Source organism: Drosophila elegans, unplaced genomic scaffold (genome assembly GCF_018152505.1).
Source record: "Drosophila elegans isolate 14027-0461.03 unplaced genomic scaffold, ASM1815250v1 contig_476, whole genome shotgun sequence".
In the NCBI taxonomy this organism is placed as follows: Eukaryota; Metazoa; Arthropoda; class Insecta; order Diptera; family Drosophilidae; genus Drosophila; species Drosophila elegans.
The window spans coordinates 13,181,158-13,197,191 of NW_024545863.1; the positions used below are offsets into that span (position 1 = coordinate 13,181,158).

Consider the following 16,034-nt stretch of genomic DNA (forward strand, 5'->3'; position numbering starts at 1 on the left):
ATTTTGATGAACGCGCCCATATTTTGTGTGGGTCCAAGACCTTAATTCCGTTACTTGGTCACACTCCGGCTTGTAAACACGTGCAGTTGCAATGGGAAAAGTCCGAAAAGTAAAAACACGGACGCCTTCAGGCGTGGACACCTCGGCTGACCTGGAGCAGGCCCTGGACTCGGATGCGGCGGGTGAGTCGGCGGGCTGCGGTCCCATCGAAGCGATCTGCGTGCACCTGCAGCGTTCGGATGTAGAGGACAAGCTGAACGGACTGCACTCCTTCGCCGTGCTGGCGCTGCGCAAGGAGAAGGTGCGTGAGATTTGCGGCAGCGAACTGGCCCGAATTGCGGCGCCCCTGCTGTGTGACAAGGACAGCGCCATCCGCAATGCGGCGGCTGGTGCCTTTCGAAACTTATCCGTGTTTGGCACGGAAGTGTGCGACTTTCTCGTGGAAAGCGACATACTGACCGCCCTGCTGACGCTCATCCGGGGCTATGATCTGACCCAAAACGGGTTCGAGAACGAACTACATGCGGACACCTTTCTGCAGGCGATACATGTGCTCCGCAATTTGTGCGAGAGCTCGCCCACGGCCACAGAAGCCTTCAATCAGGCAAACTTCCTTCCCAGTCTGCTGATGGGCTTCGATTACCGGAAATTCGGCCTGGAAGTTGCCATTTCGGTGGCCCAACTGGTGCTGGTGGTGTCCGAGAACAATAGCAGCTCGTGGAACGTTCTGGCCAGCAGTAGCATACTACCAGAGCTCCTGACCGTTCCCGCCGAGAGCCATGCACAGCTTTACCTCAACGCCCTGGCCGCTGGAATCTTGTGCAACGTGCCCGCCTGCTCGGCGGCCCACACTCGCGAGATCCTCAACAGCCTGGACAAACTGCTCACCATCGATCCGCAGGTCCAGCTGTTGAGCTGCAAAGCCGAGATACAGAATTCCAAGTCAAAGAACGAAGCACCCGTGCTGGAAATCTCAATGGAGACGGAGGAAATGGCGGAAGCACAGAGCGTCAATCAGTCCAAGCCAAATCAATGCGATGCTGATGTGACACTCAAGAACCTGGAACACTTGCTTGACGCCCAGCGACTGGTGGCGGAGATTATCACGAATCTGGGCTCCAGCGACGACCAAAGCAACTGGGGTACGGATAGCGAGCAGTCGGAGACCGAAAGCGTGGCCGACTTCGACATGGAGGACGAGGCGGTTGATAGTGGTGCGGGTGGATTGCCCGCCAACTTCTTGGAGACCATCAAAGAGAACAAGGTGGTCGAGAAGCTGTGGCAAAAGGCACAGCCCTTGGATCCTGCCCTGGAAAAACTTCTGGGCGACCAAGGGGACATCAAGGAGAAGGTGGTCAAGTTGCGGGTGTCTTATTTGATCTGCCTTCAGAACCTATGCAATGTGCTGGCGGCAGAAGATTTGGGCGGCCACAGTGACGTCTACAACATGTGGATGACCTTGGGCCAGCAGGCCTTTAAGGGTACCGAAGATGTGGCCGTTCTGGAGGCCATCACCTCGCTGATGCGCTCTTCACTGAGTTTGCTTAAGTCGCACAGGGATCTCTTTGGTCAGATGACCGAGAATGACCTGAACATGATTATCGAGGGAGCCAGCAAGTGTACAGATTTGAATATACGTGTGAACTGGAACCGCATGCTGGGCACCTTGGGTTCCCTTCTCTCAGAGCCACTGGTTAAGGTTATAGTCCAATTCCTGTTGACTTCGTGCGCCAGGGAGGAGGACCTGTGGGCCATGTCCGAAGGACTAGACGGTCTCATGGACATTTTCGCCGTGGACGACTGGCCGCAGATCATCGCAGAGCTGGAGATGTGCGATCGCGTCCAGGCACTGGAGGAGTTGTTCAAGTCAAAGCTGCGCCAACAGCGACGCGAGCTGAAGGAGCGACGGGCCACTATTTACACTGTAAAAACTAACTTTGCACGCTTCGTTTCGTATCTGAGCAAGAACTGTAAACAATAAAAGCAAACTGACGACAAGTGTATGTTATTTATATTATTTAGTTCAAGAGAAACTAGGGACAAGAGGATATATGAGATATATTCTCAGCTGAGGAGCAAAGCATTATTGCATCTCTACAAAAAGATTTTAATCATTTAGCTAAGAGTATTCTAATGTTGTTCAGTTGTTTACATTTTTACTATAATAAAAACTATCATGACAAAACATAGACGTGCCCATTTATTTGCCAAACTAAATTATTTAATTTCAAAAATTCATAAACCAGTTTTCTATTTCTAAAAATTATATTTTTAACACGAAAGGAAACAAACCTCGGCAGAGTATATATAAACCTTTGCCGATATTTCTTTTTTTTGCGTATATTTTTAAAAACAGTAAAGTCACGAATATTTCTCAATGAATTTATTAATCTTTCTACGGTGTGATATCGTTGTCTGATTTAAATAAAATTAAAACCGTAATTACAAAATATTGAGTCATTAATATATTCAAATAAATTGAAAAACACCGAAGCTATAATTTTTTTTCCTATGGGAGTCGTCCGATTTGATGAAATTAAAGTACATACATTTGATTTTAAATAGTTTTGACTATAATTGTATAATTCACTCTGTAGGAGGACAAAAAAGGTTATTCGTCCACTGATATTAAATGTTGGATTGCATCTCTCCCCCAAATTCAACATAAACTTAGTCGTTTAAATTTTAATCAATTATTGCATAAAAAATGCATTATTTTTTGTGACATTTACAGTTTAGATTTAACCGGACCAGAACCATTTTCAAGAACATTCCTCATCTGAGAAAAGGATTCCTCAAGGGTCTTAGCAAACTTCAGATGATCGGTTATCGGACAATGACGCCATGCAGATATGGCCAAAATGATGTCGTGTTCACGTGGATTATAGCAGCAGGCATATCCATCGTCAGTAGCCGGTCCATAGCCCATGAAAGCTTCATATTTGGTGGCTACCTGTGAGGTGGACATGCGGAAGTGACTGGACTTCACAAAGCCTGGCGATGAATAGAACTCGGGAACAGGTTGGCTATTCTCCAGAGCCATCAGCTTTAGTCCAAGCAGGTGACGATCGACACCCTTCCCTTGAAGAGCCAATTTAGTGTACAGCTGGTGAGACGTTATTGCCGCACGAAGTTTATCAGCCCGCTCCTGATCTGTGGCATTCGTATCCTGCATGGCGCGGCAGAAGGCCAATGACTCATTGGAGCACGACCGTATAGTTTCAGTACGCCCGCCATCGAATATGCGCAAATGTGCCGATTCATATTGCGCAGCTGGCTCCGCATGCATTCTGCAAAATAGTAAAGACAAGACAAGGTTATTTTTTTTAAGTTTTAACCATCAGTGAGGCCACTTACTTAAAGAAAGCAAGCTGCAACGCCATCTGAACAAAACTGTCCGGTCCCAGGCGTTGTTTTTTTATGAAATCCTTTCCAAAACCGTCGAACTTGAGCACCTTCATTTGCAGCGCTTCGGCAAGTTGATCGACGTTTTTCTGCGCCACGCTCAAAGATTTCTCTACGCTTTTGTTAGCCGATGAAATCTGCAATTTCTGTGCGGGTGCAAAGTCCTCCGATCCGTTTTGCCCAAAGTTAGGATCTTCCTTCCTAAAAAATATATGTGTGAATGAGAGTTACTTATGTGGTTTATACCACCTACATTTTCTGCACCACATAGTCCATCATCATGGCAATGGGTTGGCCCTCAGCAGGCGAGTGCTCATAGGTGAAACCCACGTTGCCATTTGGATTGACCACCAGCTGAATGGTCTTGTCCATCCAGCGGTTGCCGCTGTTAACCTTGCTGCCACTACCGTGGATAAGCGATAGAATTAGTTCGTCAACCTCCTCGCCTGGCTTCAAGGTGGTACCCTCGTCCAGTGAGACGGTGAAGAGAGCACTCTGAATGGTTTTCAGGGCATCCCTGTTACCGGGTGTCTCCGTCAGATGTTCATAGGCTTCGGCCCAGTTGTCTCTCGAATTGGTGGTCAAAATACCATAGGGAACTCCAACTTGTGTCTCCTTTGACATGATATTCTCCAACTGAGCAGCTAGACATGGAGCAGCAATAAGCTTGCCCTGTTTGTTATATATTTGCAGTTGGTAAAACTATAATAAATTTTGGATAGTTAGTTATCAAGCGAAGGCCATGGAATGCGATGGACTCACATGATTCCTGTAGATCACCACCACATAATCGGAGTTTGGGTTGTAGACGATCTCATCGGTGCCCCTTCTTGGTATGCGGCATGTGCCAAATACTTTGCCAAACTGACTATTGTCCAGCTCGTCCTTGCCCATTTTAACAATTGGAATTTTACCAGCATGGACCATGTCATTGAACTTACCCAAACCGTAGATAACTCGGGCCGTGTAGTCCAGAAAAGCGCGTGAATCTTTGAAATTCTGTTTGGGGAAGGTCATGCCTGGACTGACAAAGACAGTGACTGGCGATCGGTACTGCAGGTAGGCAGCCTTCAGCCAACGGTGGGCCAACCAGTTCTTCTCCTTACTGCCGGTTGCCTCCAAAAGCTGCTGCAAATCGCGTCCTTGGTTCTTCAAGAACTGAGCAGTGATCTCCTTTTGCTGTTCCAGCTCCTCGGCGGTCAGCAAGGGCTCAACAGTGGTCATAAACCGATTCAGGGTCTCTTCCAGCGGCAGAACATGATACTTCAGGAGATTCGGCTGCTCCGATGGCGCACTTTTCACAGCGGTACTGTAACTGGCGGGCAGCACCCTTTTGGCAATCGCATTTTGAGACTGCTGCGTCAGCGAGTTCTTTGTCTGGAATTGGAATTGGAATTGCACTGGGATGTGAATTATGGTAAACCTTTACTAGTTTGGCAATATCTTACCAAATTCCACAAAAGCTTTCCATTGCGAGGGAACTGCATCTCGGTGTCGCTGCAAAAGGGAGAAATTGTATACATAGGAGGTCAATTTTTTTAGCCCGTCGGCACCTGTGGCTCTACTAGCACGCAATTAACCTTTGATATTTGTTCATAATCTAGAAGCGATAAACAAAAGGCTCACGATTAGCTAGAGCTAGCAGTTGATTGTCAAATTGGCTTGCAATCACAATCAGACGAACGCTTCCACGTCGACAGAGGTGCAGAGCTCAACTCAAATGCTATCAGCGACCGGTTTACTTTCACTTTCTCTCTCTCAGATTGCGACTTTTCGAGGTCCATTGTTGTCGCGGAGTCAGCGTTTTGTTTACTTATGCAGTAAATTCTGATTAAACAATCACATTTAATCATCCCTACCATTAAAAGTAATATTAGGTAATTTTTGGCCACTGTGCTATTGTTCTTCCCGAGTTTATTATTATCCGTGTACAATTCAAAACAAAGAACAGCTGTTTACATGCAGCAGTTTGAATGGGCTCAACATTTTACGCGCTTATTTGAAATTAGAACGTTTTTAGTAAACTAGCTCAAGCGTTAATAGGTTAAGATTATAGGATATAATAATTAAATAAAATAATAAGGCTTAAAATTAAAAATATTTACTTTAAAACCATCGAGAATATCGAGCTGAGCGACTATCGATATTTATTAACCCAAAGAAAATACGATAAGTCCCCCTATCGTAATCACTCAAGAAAATGAAGTATTATATTTAATAGCCTGATTCCATTGCCGCATTAGTGGACTTTTTAAATGTGCCTGATTCCATTGGCGCATTAGCATTTAGTTAATGCTACTCCGACATGTGAGTGGCACGAACAGCTGATCTGGGCTTGTTTACTTTTGAATTTTGGCAAATCCAAAAGAAATTAATTAAAATTAATGAACATGAGTGAGTTTACTAAACTCTGTAATGCTCAGCAGGACATCCATATTGCGACCGAGACATTTGCCAACTTGAACGACAAAGAAGAGAAGCTGATTGCGTTGTTATGACGGGTTTGCAATGAAGGCCACCACAGTTTCTAAAAAAGGCAAGGATCCCCGTATATGTGGGAGTAATTTTATTCCAGAGATCCAGCAGTAATGCATTGTGGTACTGCGAGCAGAATTTGCAGCGTGCGCTCTAGGTTTCAGTCATTTTTATACGGAATAGATTTTATATTAAAAAAAATCAAAAATTGCGCCAACCTTGCTTATAAAAAACAGCTGTTGTAGTGGTGGCACGAACAAAATATCGTTAAACATCGGTATTTTCCAGTATTTTTTCTAAAAACTTTCGGGGCGAATGGTTTTTAATCGCATTTAAAAATCGCATTTATTTTAAATGCGGCATTTAGCCTTATGGGATTCCCTGTGTAAATAAATGCGCATTTGGCTAAATGCGTTTTAATGCGGCAATGGAATCAGGATATAATATTCATATTTATTTCATGTTTACACTTGGAGCCTAGTTATATATTCGTGAAATATGCAATTTGACAGATGGCGCCACCTAGACCCCGATTGTTTTGTGAGGTTAAAATTAGTTTGATATTTTGTTAGCTGAGTATGGGGTATCTAATAGCCGGAAAACGAGCTATAGCGTTCTTTTTTGTTTGTACATAGGCAGCTAGAGATGGAAAATAAGTGCGGGAACCTTGTGACTTTTGTTCGATAACTACTCGAAGTCGCACTACCGTGCTCCAACTGTCACCTCTAAAACAACAAAAAATAGCTGGCAAACGAAGGCGGATTGTCATTTTGCTTGTTATATTTAAATATATATATGGATGATGTTTTACAACTTATTTTTTTTCGATTGGGTACCACTACACGTTCTTTATTCCATTGAACCTTTTTTTTTGAATCCTGGGAGCCCAACTGCATTGAAAAATTAAAGTTTGGATCTCTGGAAGATTTTGTCGATTTAAATTTCTAAAATAGTGCCTAAAAAAAGTTTACAAATTTTATTAAAGCCAACGGAATAATAATTTTATTTAAATTAGCAATTTATTACTTGTGGAAAGTAAATTAATTGTATTTTGAAACTATTGTTTTGCATAAATGTTAAAGTTAAAGTTAATAACTAACTTTTCAAAAGGCATCATTTAAAATGTGTGTTCATAAATTTTGGATAAATTAATTTGTTTCCCATACAGGTAAATATTATATGTTTTTTACAATATTTATTGAAACTATTTTGTTATCTGTTGATTTCTTTCTTCAGTAATTGTGATTTCACGGAATAATGGCTTTAATAAATATTTTGTAAAAAAACGTTAGTTAGTACGCCTTGAGATCTAGATCAAAAATGTTGGTTCTTGGCAGTCTCCTCTTTGCCAGTTTGGTCATTAACTTTATAGCAGCCCAGGAGGACTCAATTGAAGGAACGGAAGCCCCGAAATTTAATGAGGACTACTGCGATTCGTCATTGTGTTTAAAAGGCCAAAAACATGTGGCCTGCAATGTTTCTTTGGTATGCATTTTTTTCATTTGTGTTTTATTTTTAGATTTACATCTTTATTTTCAATCATGAATGTAAAAATAGTCCACCATAAATTTTTGAATATAAAAAAAAAATGATTTAATGATTTAGCAGTCTTTTAAAATGGTATTGAATAGCCGTGAAGTAATTAAACGCTTGGCCTTACCTTTAATTTATTAGTAATGCCATTTAGATAAATGTGTCGGAATTAATTTTTTTCAAAAAACTCACGTTTTTAAAGTAGGTGCCCATCATAACTTCAAAACTACTGCAGCGATTGTTTTAAATTTTCAACACATAAGATACAAGATACCTTCATTTTTTTATTGGCTGAGATGAGACATTTTCCGAGACGCTTCAGAGTAATTGCATATTAATTAATATTTCTCCATGAAAACTTAACAGAATGTTCTTTAAATGACATGTATCAGGCTACCATGTCATGTATCATTGGATTAAATAGAATATATTCTATTATAATTGCTTCTTACAAATTACTCACCTCATTATTTAACTGACATTTCCCTGAAGTTGCAGGAAAAATATATTTTTACACATTAAATTTAATGATCGATATACTTTATTATAAAACCTTTAACTTCCATCCAAAAAATTAAGATTTTATGACTATTCCTAACAAATCCTAAGGCTCACAAACTATATTTTAGGGACTGCACGCAGCGTGCTCTCTTGATGCTGAAGTTTTAGTCATAAATGATAAGCTGCAAAGGTTCTTAGTGGGGCGCTTTAATGCGTTGCGGGACAGCGTGGCCAAGGGCGGATACAACGGATTGAGTCCGGCTGCCCGAATGGGTACATTGAAGTGGGACCCGGAACTTTCCTACCTGGCCAAGTTCAATGTGCAAGACTGTTACATGAAGGGCGACAAATGCCGGAACACAAAGACATCAACTCACGCCGGCCAGATTGTTGGCTATCGAGCTATGAGAGGAAAAATCCCAGATCTTGAGGACATCATTAAGGATATATCTGGGCTTTGGATGCGGGAGAGTACCGGAACCTCGATGTTGGACATCATGAAGTATAAGGATCCTAAAAAGGGGTGAGAATTCTTTCGTAGTTTTTGCTTGTCGTTCCGAAAAGGCTAAACGCATTTTTATTTTAACTGCGTTCGATAATTAAATGATTTGTTTAATTTACCGGTCCTTACTGATCAACTTAAAAGTTTGTTTGTTTTCTTTTTATCATTTTTTTTTTATTTAAAATTATGGCACATATTGTTTTTGATTGAGCTGCAAATCATCATAGCTTCAATGTTTTTAAATATATACGCTAGTCAATCATAATGTTAATGTTTTCAAAAATATTTAATTTTTGCCATAGCTGCAAGGGTATATGAACTACGGCTTGCCGAAGTTTGCTTCCTTGCTTGTTTTTATTTCTATTTATTAATCAAATAATATATTATGAACATTTGATTTTTATTGTTTATTCATTATACTAGTTTCACACGAAACTCTTATATTAAAGGCACGAACTGTAATGTGTTATTTAATTTTTTATTAATGTACAAATGCACGTACATTTTTTTTTAAATATATCGAAAGCGAAATATATCTTAAGATACGTTTTTGAGGGATGATTCTCGCTCAGACCCCTGCAAAACCTGCAATTTGAAACAAAATATTTTAAATGCAACAGTTATTTTTTGGAAAAGCAGTTTTGTTTCCAACTACTGCTTATTTAAAGTACATATTTGTGCAAGTACAAATAATATAAATTTTAAATGCGACATTTTGGCGGAGTTGAATTTTTGACTTCTGAAATCTATGTCAAATACGCTAAAGCGATTTTGGGTAAAACAGCAATTAAAATATACAGGCTATCCCTAAAAAATGTTTCTCAAATTAAGTGTATATTTTTTGTTGACATACGAATTTAATACTTTAAACAACATTTTTTGAGTTTCCATGACAGTTTCCAAAGCTCTTTCAGCTACTAAATTATTTTAAATTAATTTTCTATAAATTAATACATTCTAGGCCGCCCAAGTACAACTTTATACAGTTAGTTTTGGAGAGCGCTAGTCTGGTGGGCTGTGCCATCCTTCAGCAGACCCGAAACGACTGGCTTCAGACGTTCATGACGTGCAACTTTGGCCATGCCCCAGTTGTGGACTCGGCCGTGTACGAGGTCGGTCAGCAGGCGGCCACGTCCTGCAAGACCGGAGTCAACCCAAAATACGTACATCTCTGTTCCGAAAGCGAGAAGTACGAGAAGATAGGACCAAGTGTTGAAAATTCCGAAAAAGCGGAAGCAAAGAAAGCGAGAACTGTGAGAAAAAGAAGCTTTGTTGCGCTACAGAGTGCAGTGGATGATGTCGCACCAGATGGATTGCAACCTAGAGATGGCTCAGCCCCGGCCGAAGCAGCAGTAGCGGCAGGAGCCGAAGGAACAGCAACTCCAGCTGCCGCAGGAACAACAATTGCACCAGCTAGTGGTGCAACTCCAGTAAATACCGCCAGCCGCGCTCCAGCTGCTGGAGGTGAGACGCCAGCAGCAGGAGCTGCGACAACAGCTCCACCAGGTGCATCCGGAGAGGAAACCACTTTTGAAGGTTTAATGGAACCCACGCCAACACTTCCCGATACGGACATGTTGCAGAAAAAATTCGCCCGCTTCCTGGAGCTTATGAAACTGGCTGAATTGCACCATGGTCGTCGCAAGATCATGGTCATAACCAGCAACCATATGGTGGACGATGATCGCATTAAGCAGAATGTCGACGATTCTTTGACTTTAAGAACAATGAAGACAGCTGTATACAGGACTATTCGAAAACGTCATCTGAATATGCAACGCACTGGGTCAATGGGTCGCTCCATGGGTCACAATAGAAGACTTAACGCGAGAAGTCACCATGGTAACACATATTCCGCTCCCAAATGGATTGCTATAAGTTAAGTTTGGACTAACTGCATTCCTGGATGTTCCTAAAATTTAAACCAAAATTTAAAGAAAAAACCTTTGAATTATATTAGAAATTCTTAACTTGATAATAATAAATATCGTAAATAAATAAAAAAGTATTTTTTTACATATTATATCTTGTGACTTAACAGGAAAGGAAGTAAACTTTGGCAAGCAGAAGTGAATATGGGTACATAGGCAGATATTGCAAAATTTAAATATTCTACAAAACAACTTTATTCCAATATTTATGCCCATAAAAAAGTCCACATCCACATCGACGCACATCCTCATGTTGTGCCAAGTCTCAAGCACAATCAATTCCCAATAGACTGAAAAAAAAAAATTTCTGAACTTGTAAACTAATTGTTAATTTTAAAGACTGATTGGTGAGATTATTAGATTCTATCGAAAAGTAAAATAACGCTATTTTTTAAGTAAAAATAGCCATCGATGTCTGAAGCACATTTTTTTAAAATAAAACAACTACTTTTACTGAAATGTGCTTTATCCATAGCCGTTTGAATTTCTAAAATGGCTTCATTTGTTAAATTATTGTTTCAATATAATAATGCCCAATCCATAAATCTTTAAGATCAGGCTTCAACTAATTGATTTCCAAATAAAAACAAACCCTAAGCGTCTTCATTAAAAAGTTGAGAGGGTGAGTTACCCCTGGAAAAAATATAAAATGGGCCTTAAAAATGTTACTTAACGTGATGAAGGCCACATGAATGGGACTTTTAAGTTTTACCAAATCATTATTTGGTTTTGAGACATTAAACAAATCCAACATTTTAGTTATTTAAAGAAATCATAAATGTATATTTTTAAAAAATATATTATAATATTGCTGAATAAAGCATTTACATTATATTGATATCTTTAATAGTCTGCTAGTTATTCAACTTTTAAATTAAATTAATTAAAATAAGCTCAATGCCATCGTATTTAAAAGGGGCCAACACCTATTATTTACGAACTGTATAAAGTTTATATATGAAATAAAACTAATATGTAATAATTATATTTTAAGATTCTTTATTCTTTAGCTTACCGATTTAACTATACTATATCTTAAGCTTTTCACGTTGCATCGCCTTCCAAATGACATTCATCCGCATGTGCCCCTCTCGCAAATTATTCAGCATGGCTTCGACGGAACCATCGACTGGTGAAATTGGATGAGTGACTCCTAGCCTTTTACAAACAAAGATATGCCGATCGAGACGCCATTTAGCTTGGAATTTTTTGTTGCAGTGCTCGCAAACGAAACTTTCCTCATCCTCTTCTTCCTCGTCACCAGAAGCGGCTTCGTCCGGCTTGGCTGCTTGTCCTGACTTATTGGGACTAGACCACTTGGGCTCCGGCTTGATGAGCAGTTGCGTCTTGTTCTTCCGCTGCAGCTCCTCCTGGTGGTTGTAGCGAATGTGGTTGAGGATCTTGGAGGTGCTGGTCTTGGTGCGCTCGCAGAGTGTGCACTTGAGATAGGAGCGGTAAGGCAGATGCTTAAAGCAATGCTTCTGCAACTGTGACCGCTGGGTCGTCGGCTGCACCTCGCGGCACTGCAGGCACATGGCCTTGCGTCCCGGTTCCATGATCTTGAAACTGTTCTCGATTATGTGCTCGAAGTCGTGCTTCTTGAACACGTGCGTCCGCCATCCGTCCATCGAGGAGATTTCTTTGCCACATTTGGGGCACAAGTACGAGATGAGCTTCATCAGGCCGTTGGTGGACATCTCCGAGTCGGAGTCGCGTGGCGGCGTCGTGGACAGACGACGACGCTTGGCCGCTTGGCTCGACTGTGAGTCCGATTTCATTTCCTTCTTCAACTGGGCCACTTCCTCTTTGCCGAGTGCATCTATCTCGATAATTACCACTTCCTGGTTTTCCTGCTGCGGCGGCGCATCCGCTAACTGCTGCCCAACATCCGGTCCCGCTTTGCCAGTGATGCTGCCTTCTTCAAAGAACTCCTGGCAAAGGGCATCCAGTTCGGCGTCATATTTGGGCACCTTCTCCTCCTCCTTTCGCACAATATCCTCGTAGGCATTCAAACACCTGTCCAGATTCTGTTCACTGGCATTTGCATTGGTCTTGGGTGCGACTGCAGGAGCTGCTGCTGCTGCTGCTGCTGTTTTTGTCACGCATGGTTGTGTTGGGGATTTCTCCAGTTCCGTGTGAAGATCGATGTCCATGAGCGCTTTTTGCAGCAGATCCTTTTGCTTTTTGCTCCCGGATCCTTTGGGACGCCCTCGTGCCTTGCCTTGACTGCTAGCTTCTGGCACAACGGTGGGTTTTTGCTGCTGCTGCTGCTGTTGCTGCTGCGGCTGCTGCTGCTGCTGCCGCTTCATCTGTCGCAGCTTGTTCTCGTACTTCTCGATCTCCCGCATGTGCGTCTCCAACAGGTGGACATTGAGAGCCCTGCGCCTCGTGTAGGCCATGCGGCAGTGCACGCATCGATAGGTTTCACTGTGCTCCAGGTGCATGAAGTAGTGGTACTGCAGCAGGGCGATGGTCTTGTGGGCATTCTCCACCCACTTGAAGCACAGCTGGCATTCGTGAAACCTCTCATCGATCTGGATGAAGTTGAAGTCCGAGTAGGTCTTCTTTAGATAGTCGTGTTTCTGTGGGCATATCGAAAAACTATTAAAATATATATATATAAATATATATATCTCCCCAACTTGCCGTATTCAAATGCTGACGCCACTCGGCCTGAGTACGAAATGCCTTTCCGCATTCCGGACATATATAAACCATGTGCGCCTCCAGACGCGCATTCAGCCGACTCTGCTCATCCGAGAGCGTAACATTCCGCGACATTTTTCTATAAATTTAAGGGTCAATTTCAATAATTAAACCTAAACAAACTGTAGAGCGCAGCGCTATGCGAGGCATTGAGATGAGCGATAGCCGGTAAAGAGTCACTGCTGAAAATGTTATCGTGTGAACGGTGACTGCGGTCACAGTGTTAAGATACTTTAAGTGCAAGCCTGTATAAGTGTTGAAATATGTAAAGATTCATTTATTAAAACTAAAATAATAAAATAATAATAATTAAGATAAAATACCATTATTTAAAAGTTATCTTCCTTTTTATATATATTTACATATATATTTTGCCTATTTTCCGATAACTCATCTCGAAAAGTTAAAAATACTGCTCTCGATAAATAACAGGACCATTCGCCGCGACTATGTTATCGGCCCATGGCGCATCACTAGCATGTCCGACTCTTTCCTGCAAATTGCATTGGAATAGTTTGGAAAACATATAAAAATAGTAAATAAATAGAAACGTATGAAAAGTATTAAGCTTCATAGAGAAACCTATTAACATGTCGAGTGCGTCGAAGTCGACGGTAAGGCCATAACCCAACGATTTCCCTGCCAAATCTTAAACTTAATTTAACCTTTTCGCAGCCGAGCGCTGCTAGCTCCACGTCTGCAGCTGCCACCGCCGCTGCCTCTGTCGCCTCAGGATCCGCCTCCTCCTCCGCCAATGTGCAGGAGTTCAAGATCCGGGTGCCCAAGATGTCCAAGAAGCACCATGTGATGCGGTTCAACGCCACGCTGAACGTGGATTTCGCCCAGTGGCGCAATGTGAAACTGGAGCGGGAGAACAATATGAAGGAGTTCCGGGGCATGGAGGAGGATCAGCCCAAGTTCGGTGCCGGGTCGGAGTACAATCGAGATCAGCGAGAGGAGGCGCGTCGGAAGAAGTTTGGCATAATAGCGAGAAAGTACCGGCCGGAGGCGCAGCCTTGGATCCTAAAAGTGGGCGGCAAAACGGGAAAGAAGTTCAAGGGCATTCGCGAGGGTGGCGTGGGCGAGAACGCCGCCTTCTACGTATTCACCCATGCTCCAGACGGTGCCATCGAAGCGTATCCTCTGACGGAGTGGTACAACTTCCAGCCCATTCAGCGCTACAAATCCCTATCTGCGGAGGAAGCTGAACAGGAATTTGGTCGCCGTAAGAAGGTTATGAACTACTTCTCTCTTATGTTGCGAAAGCGTCTGCGAGGGGACGAGGAGGAAGAACAGGATCCGGAGGAGGCTAAACTAATAAAGGCAGCCACCAAAAAGTCCAAGGAGCTTAAGATTACTGACATGGATGAGTGGATTGATTCCGAGGACGAGTCCGACTCGGAGGACGAGGAGGATAAGAAGAAAAAGGAGCAGGAGGACAGCGACGACGGCAAGGCCAAAGGCAAGGGCAAGAAGGGCGCGGACAAGAAAAAGAAAAAGCGGGATGTGGATGACGAGGCCTTCGAGGAGTCGGACGATGGAGACGAGGAGGGCAGGGAAATGGACTATGACACCAGTTCCAGTGAAGAGTATGTATCACAAATAATTAGACAAGTATATTACTTCGTCTATTGGTAATACCACTATCACTGACCACTTTTTTATGCCTCTTTTTAGCGAACCAGATCCGGAGGCAAAGGTGGACAAGGACATGAAAGGAGTGGCCGAGGAGGATGCGCTGCGGAAGCTACTTACCTCCGACGAAGAGGAGGAGGACGAGAAGAAGTCTGATGAGTCTGATAAGGAGGACGCCGACGGCGAGAAGAAAAAGAAGGAGAAGGGCAAGGACGAGGGCTCCAAGGACAAAAAGAAGAAGAAACCCTCCAAGGACGACAAAAAGGGGAAGTCAAACGGCAGCGGCGACTCGTCCACAGACTTTAGCTCAGACAGCACAGACTCCGAGGACGACCTGAGCAATGGGCCGCCCAAAAAGAAGGCCATGTCCAAGGACAAAGACAAGGAGAAGGAAAAGGAAAAAGAGAGCGCTGCCAGCAGCAAGGCCTCAACCAGCAGCAGCAGCAATGCCAACAAATCACGATCGGCCACCCCGACGCTTGCGACGGATGTCAGCAAGCGCAAGATGAACAGTCTGCCCAGCGATCTCACCGGATCGGACACCAGTAACAGTCCCACCAGCACCCCTGCCAAGCGTCCCAAGAACGAGATCACCACCTCGCTGCCCACTTCCTTCTCTGGCGGCAAAGTTGAGTAAGTAAAGCCATGGGATCTATTCTGGACTTCCAATTAATTGTGTACTCATTTCTCTAAAGGGACTACGGAATCACCGAGGAGGCAGTGCGTCGCTACCTCAAGCGCAAACCTCTCACAGCCACCGAGCTGCTCACCAAGTTCAAGAACAAGAAAACTCCCGTCTCAAGCGACCGTTTGGTTGAGACCATGACAAAAATTCTCAAAAAGATAAATCCTGTCAAGCACACCATTCAGGGAAAAATGTATCTCTGGATCAAGTAGCCAGCGATCATGTGATTTTAAGATTTCATAATCCAAATGCATTATTGTTCCACTTAATATAGAAAAGAAAAAAAGTTGAAATCAATTTGTTAAATTTGGTTTTATTTGAACAAGAAAAAATGAGTATATTAACAGCAGACACTACAAATAAATAGTTGTTAAATGTTTTTTTATTAATATATAACAAAGGCTTAAAAACTGCTATTATTTTTTCCAAAGTACTTAAAACAATTTTACGCCAATTTTCTTTGACATAAAATATTTGTTTTAAAACGATTCATTCTTCTTTCAAAAGTTTTGGTAGTTTCTGCTCATCATATAGAAATTTAAAAGCTCTTTACGTCAATCAAGATCACAGATTTCAAATTTTCTTCCCGTTCAAATTATAACGTTAGCTTACGTGTAACGTTAGGGATGTGACTTTGCTAATTACTATGGCAATATATCGG

The 16,034-nt window shown here is 42.5% G+C and overlaps 5 protein-coding genes across 10 annotated transcripts; 3 read left to right on the forward strand and 2 right to left on the reverse strand.

Annotated features, from left to right (window-relative positions):
* Positions 1–40: 40 nt before the first annotated feature.
* Positions 41–1,998, forward strand: LOC108148258. Its single transcript, XM_017275191.2, has one exon. It carries the CDS (start codon positions 92–94, stop codon positions 1,979–1,981), a length of 1,890 nt encoding a protein of 629 aa, XP_017130680.1. The 5' UTR covers positions 41–91; the 3' UTR covers positions 1,982–1,998.
* Positions 1,999–2,368: 370 nt separating this feature from the next.
* LOC108148257 (carnitine O-acetyltransferase) lies at positions 2,369–5,534 on the reverse strand. Of its 6 annotated transcripts, none has more exons than XM_017275187.2 (6): positions 5,511–5,534; positions 4,854–4,902; positions 4,168–4,782; positions 3,659–4,107; positions 3,358–3,606; positions 2,369–3,290 (listed from the first exon to the last, which is right to left on the reverse strand). In XM_017275187.2, the coding sequence occupies exons 1-6, from the start codon at positions 5,519–5,521 to the stop codon at positions 2,729–2,731; spliced, it is 1,935 nt and encodes a 644-aa protein (XP_017130676.1). In that variant the 5' UTR covers positions 5,522–5,534; the 3' UTR covers positions 2,369–2,728. The 6 variants fall into 6 exon arrangements, with proteins under 6 accessions (XP_017130676.1, XP_017130678.1, XP_017130675.1 ...); XM_017275189.2 differs by lacking the exon at positions 5,511–5,534 and adding an exon at positions 5,265–5,373; XM_017275186.2 differs by lacking the exon at positions 5,511–5,534 and adding an exon at positions 4,986–5,130.
* Positions 5,535–7,165: 1,631 nt separating this feature from the next.
* Positions 7,166–10,414, forward strand: LOC108148259. The gene is made up of 3 exons (XM_017275192.2): positions 7,166–7,365; positions 8,043–8,437; positions 9,378–10,414. Exons 1-3 carry the CDS (start codon positions 7,201–7,203, stop codon positions 10,297–10,299), a joined length of 1,482 nt encoding a protein of 493 aa, XP_017130681.1. The 5' UTR covers positions 7,166–7,200; the 3' UTR covers positions 10,300–10,414.
* A 915-nt stretch (positions 10,415–11,329) lies between these two features.
* Positions 11,330–13,215, reverse strand: LOC108148415. The gene is made up of 2 exons (XM_017275455.1): positions 12,994–13,215; positions 11,330–12,929 (listed from the first exon to the last, which is right to left on the reverse strand). Exons 1-2 carry the CDS (start codon positions 13,126–13,128, stop codon positions 11,376–11,378), a joined length of 1,689 nt encoding a protein of 562 aa, XP_017130944.1. The 5' UTR covers positions 13,129–13,215; the 3' UTR covers positions 11,330–11,375.
* A 304-nt stretch (positions 13,216–13,519) lies between these two features.
* LOC108148403 (general transcription factor IIF subunit 1) lies at positions 13,520–15,670 on the forward strand. The gene is made up of 4 exons (XM_017275435.2): positions 13,520–13,667; positions 13,729–14,642; positions 14,731–15,321; positions 15,384–15,670. The coding sequence occupies exons 1-4, from the start codon at positions 13,644–13,646 to the stop codon at positions 15,583–15,585; spliced, it is 1,731 nt and encodes a 576-aa protein (XP_017130924.1). The 5' UTR covers positions 13,520–13,643; the 3' UTR covers positions 15,586–15,670.
* The last annotated feature ends 364 nt before the right edge of the window (positions 15,671–16,034 follow it).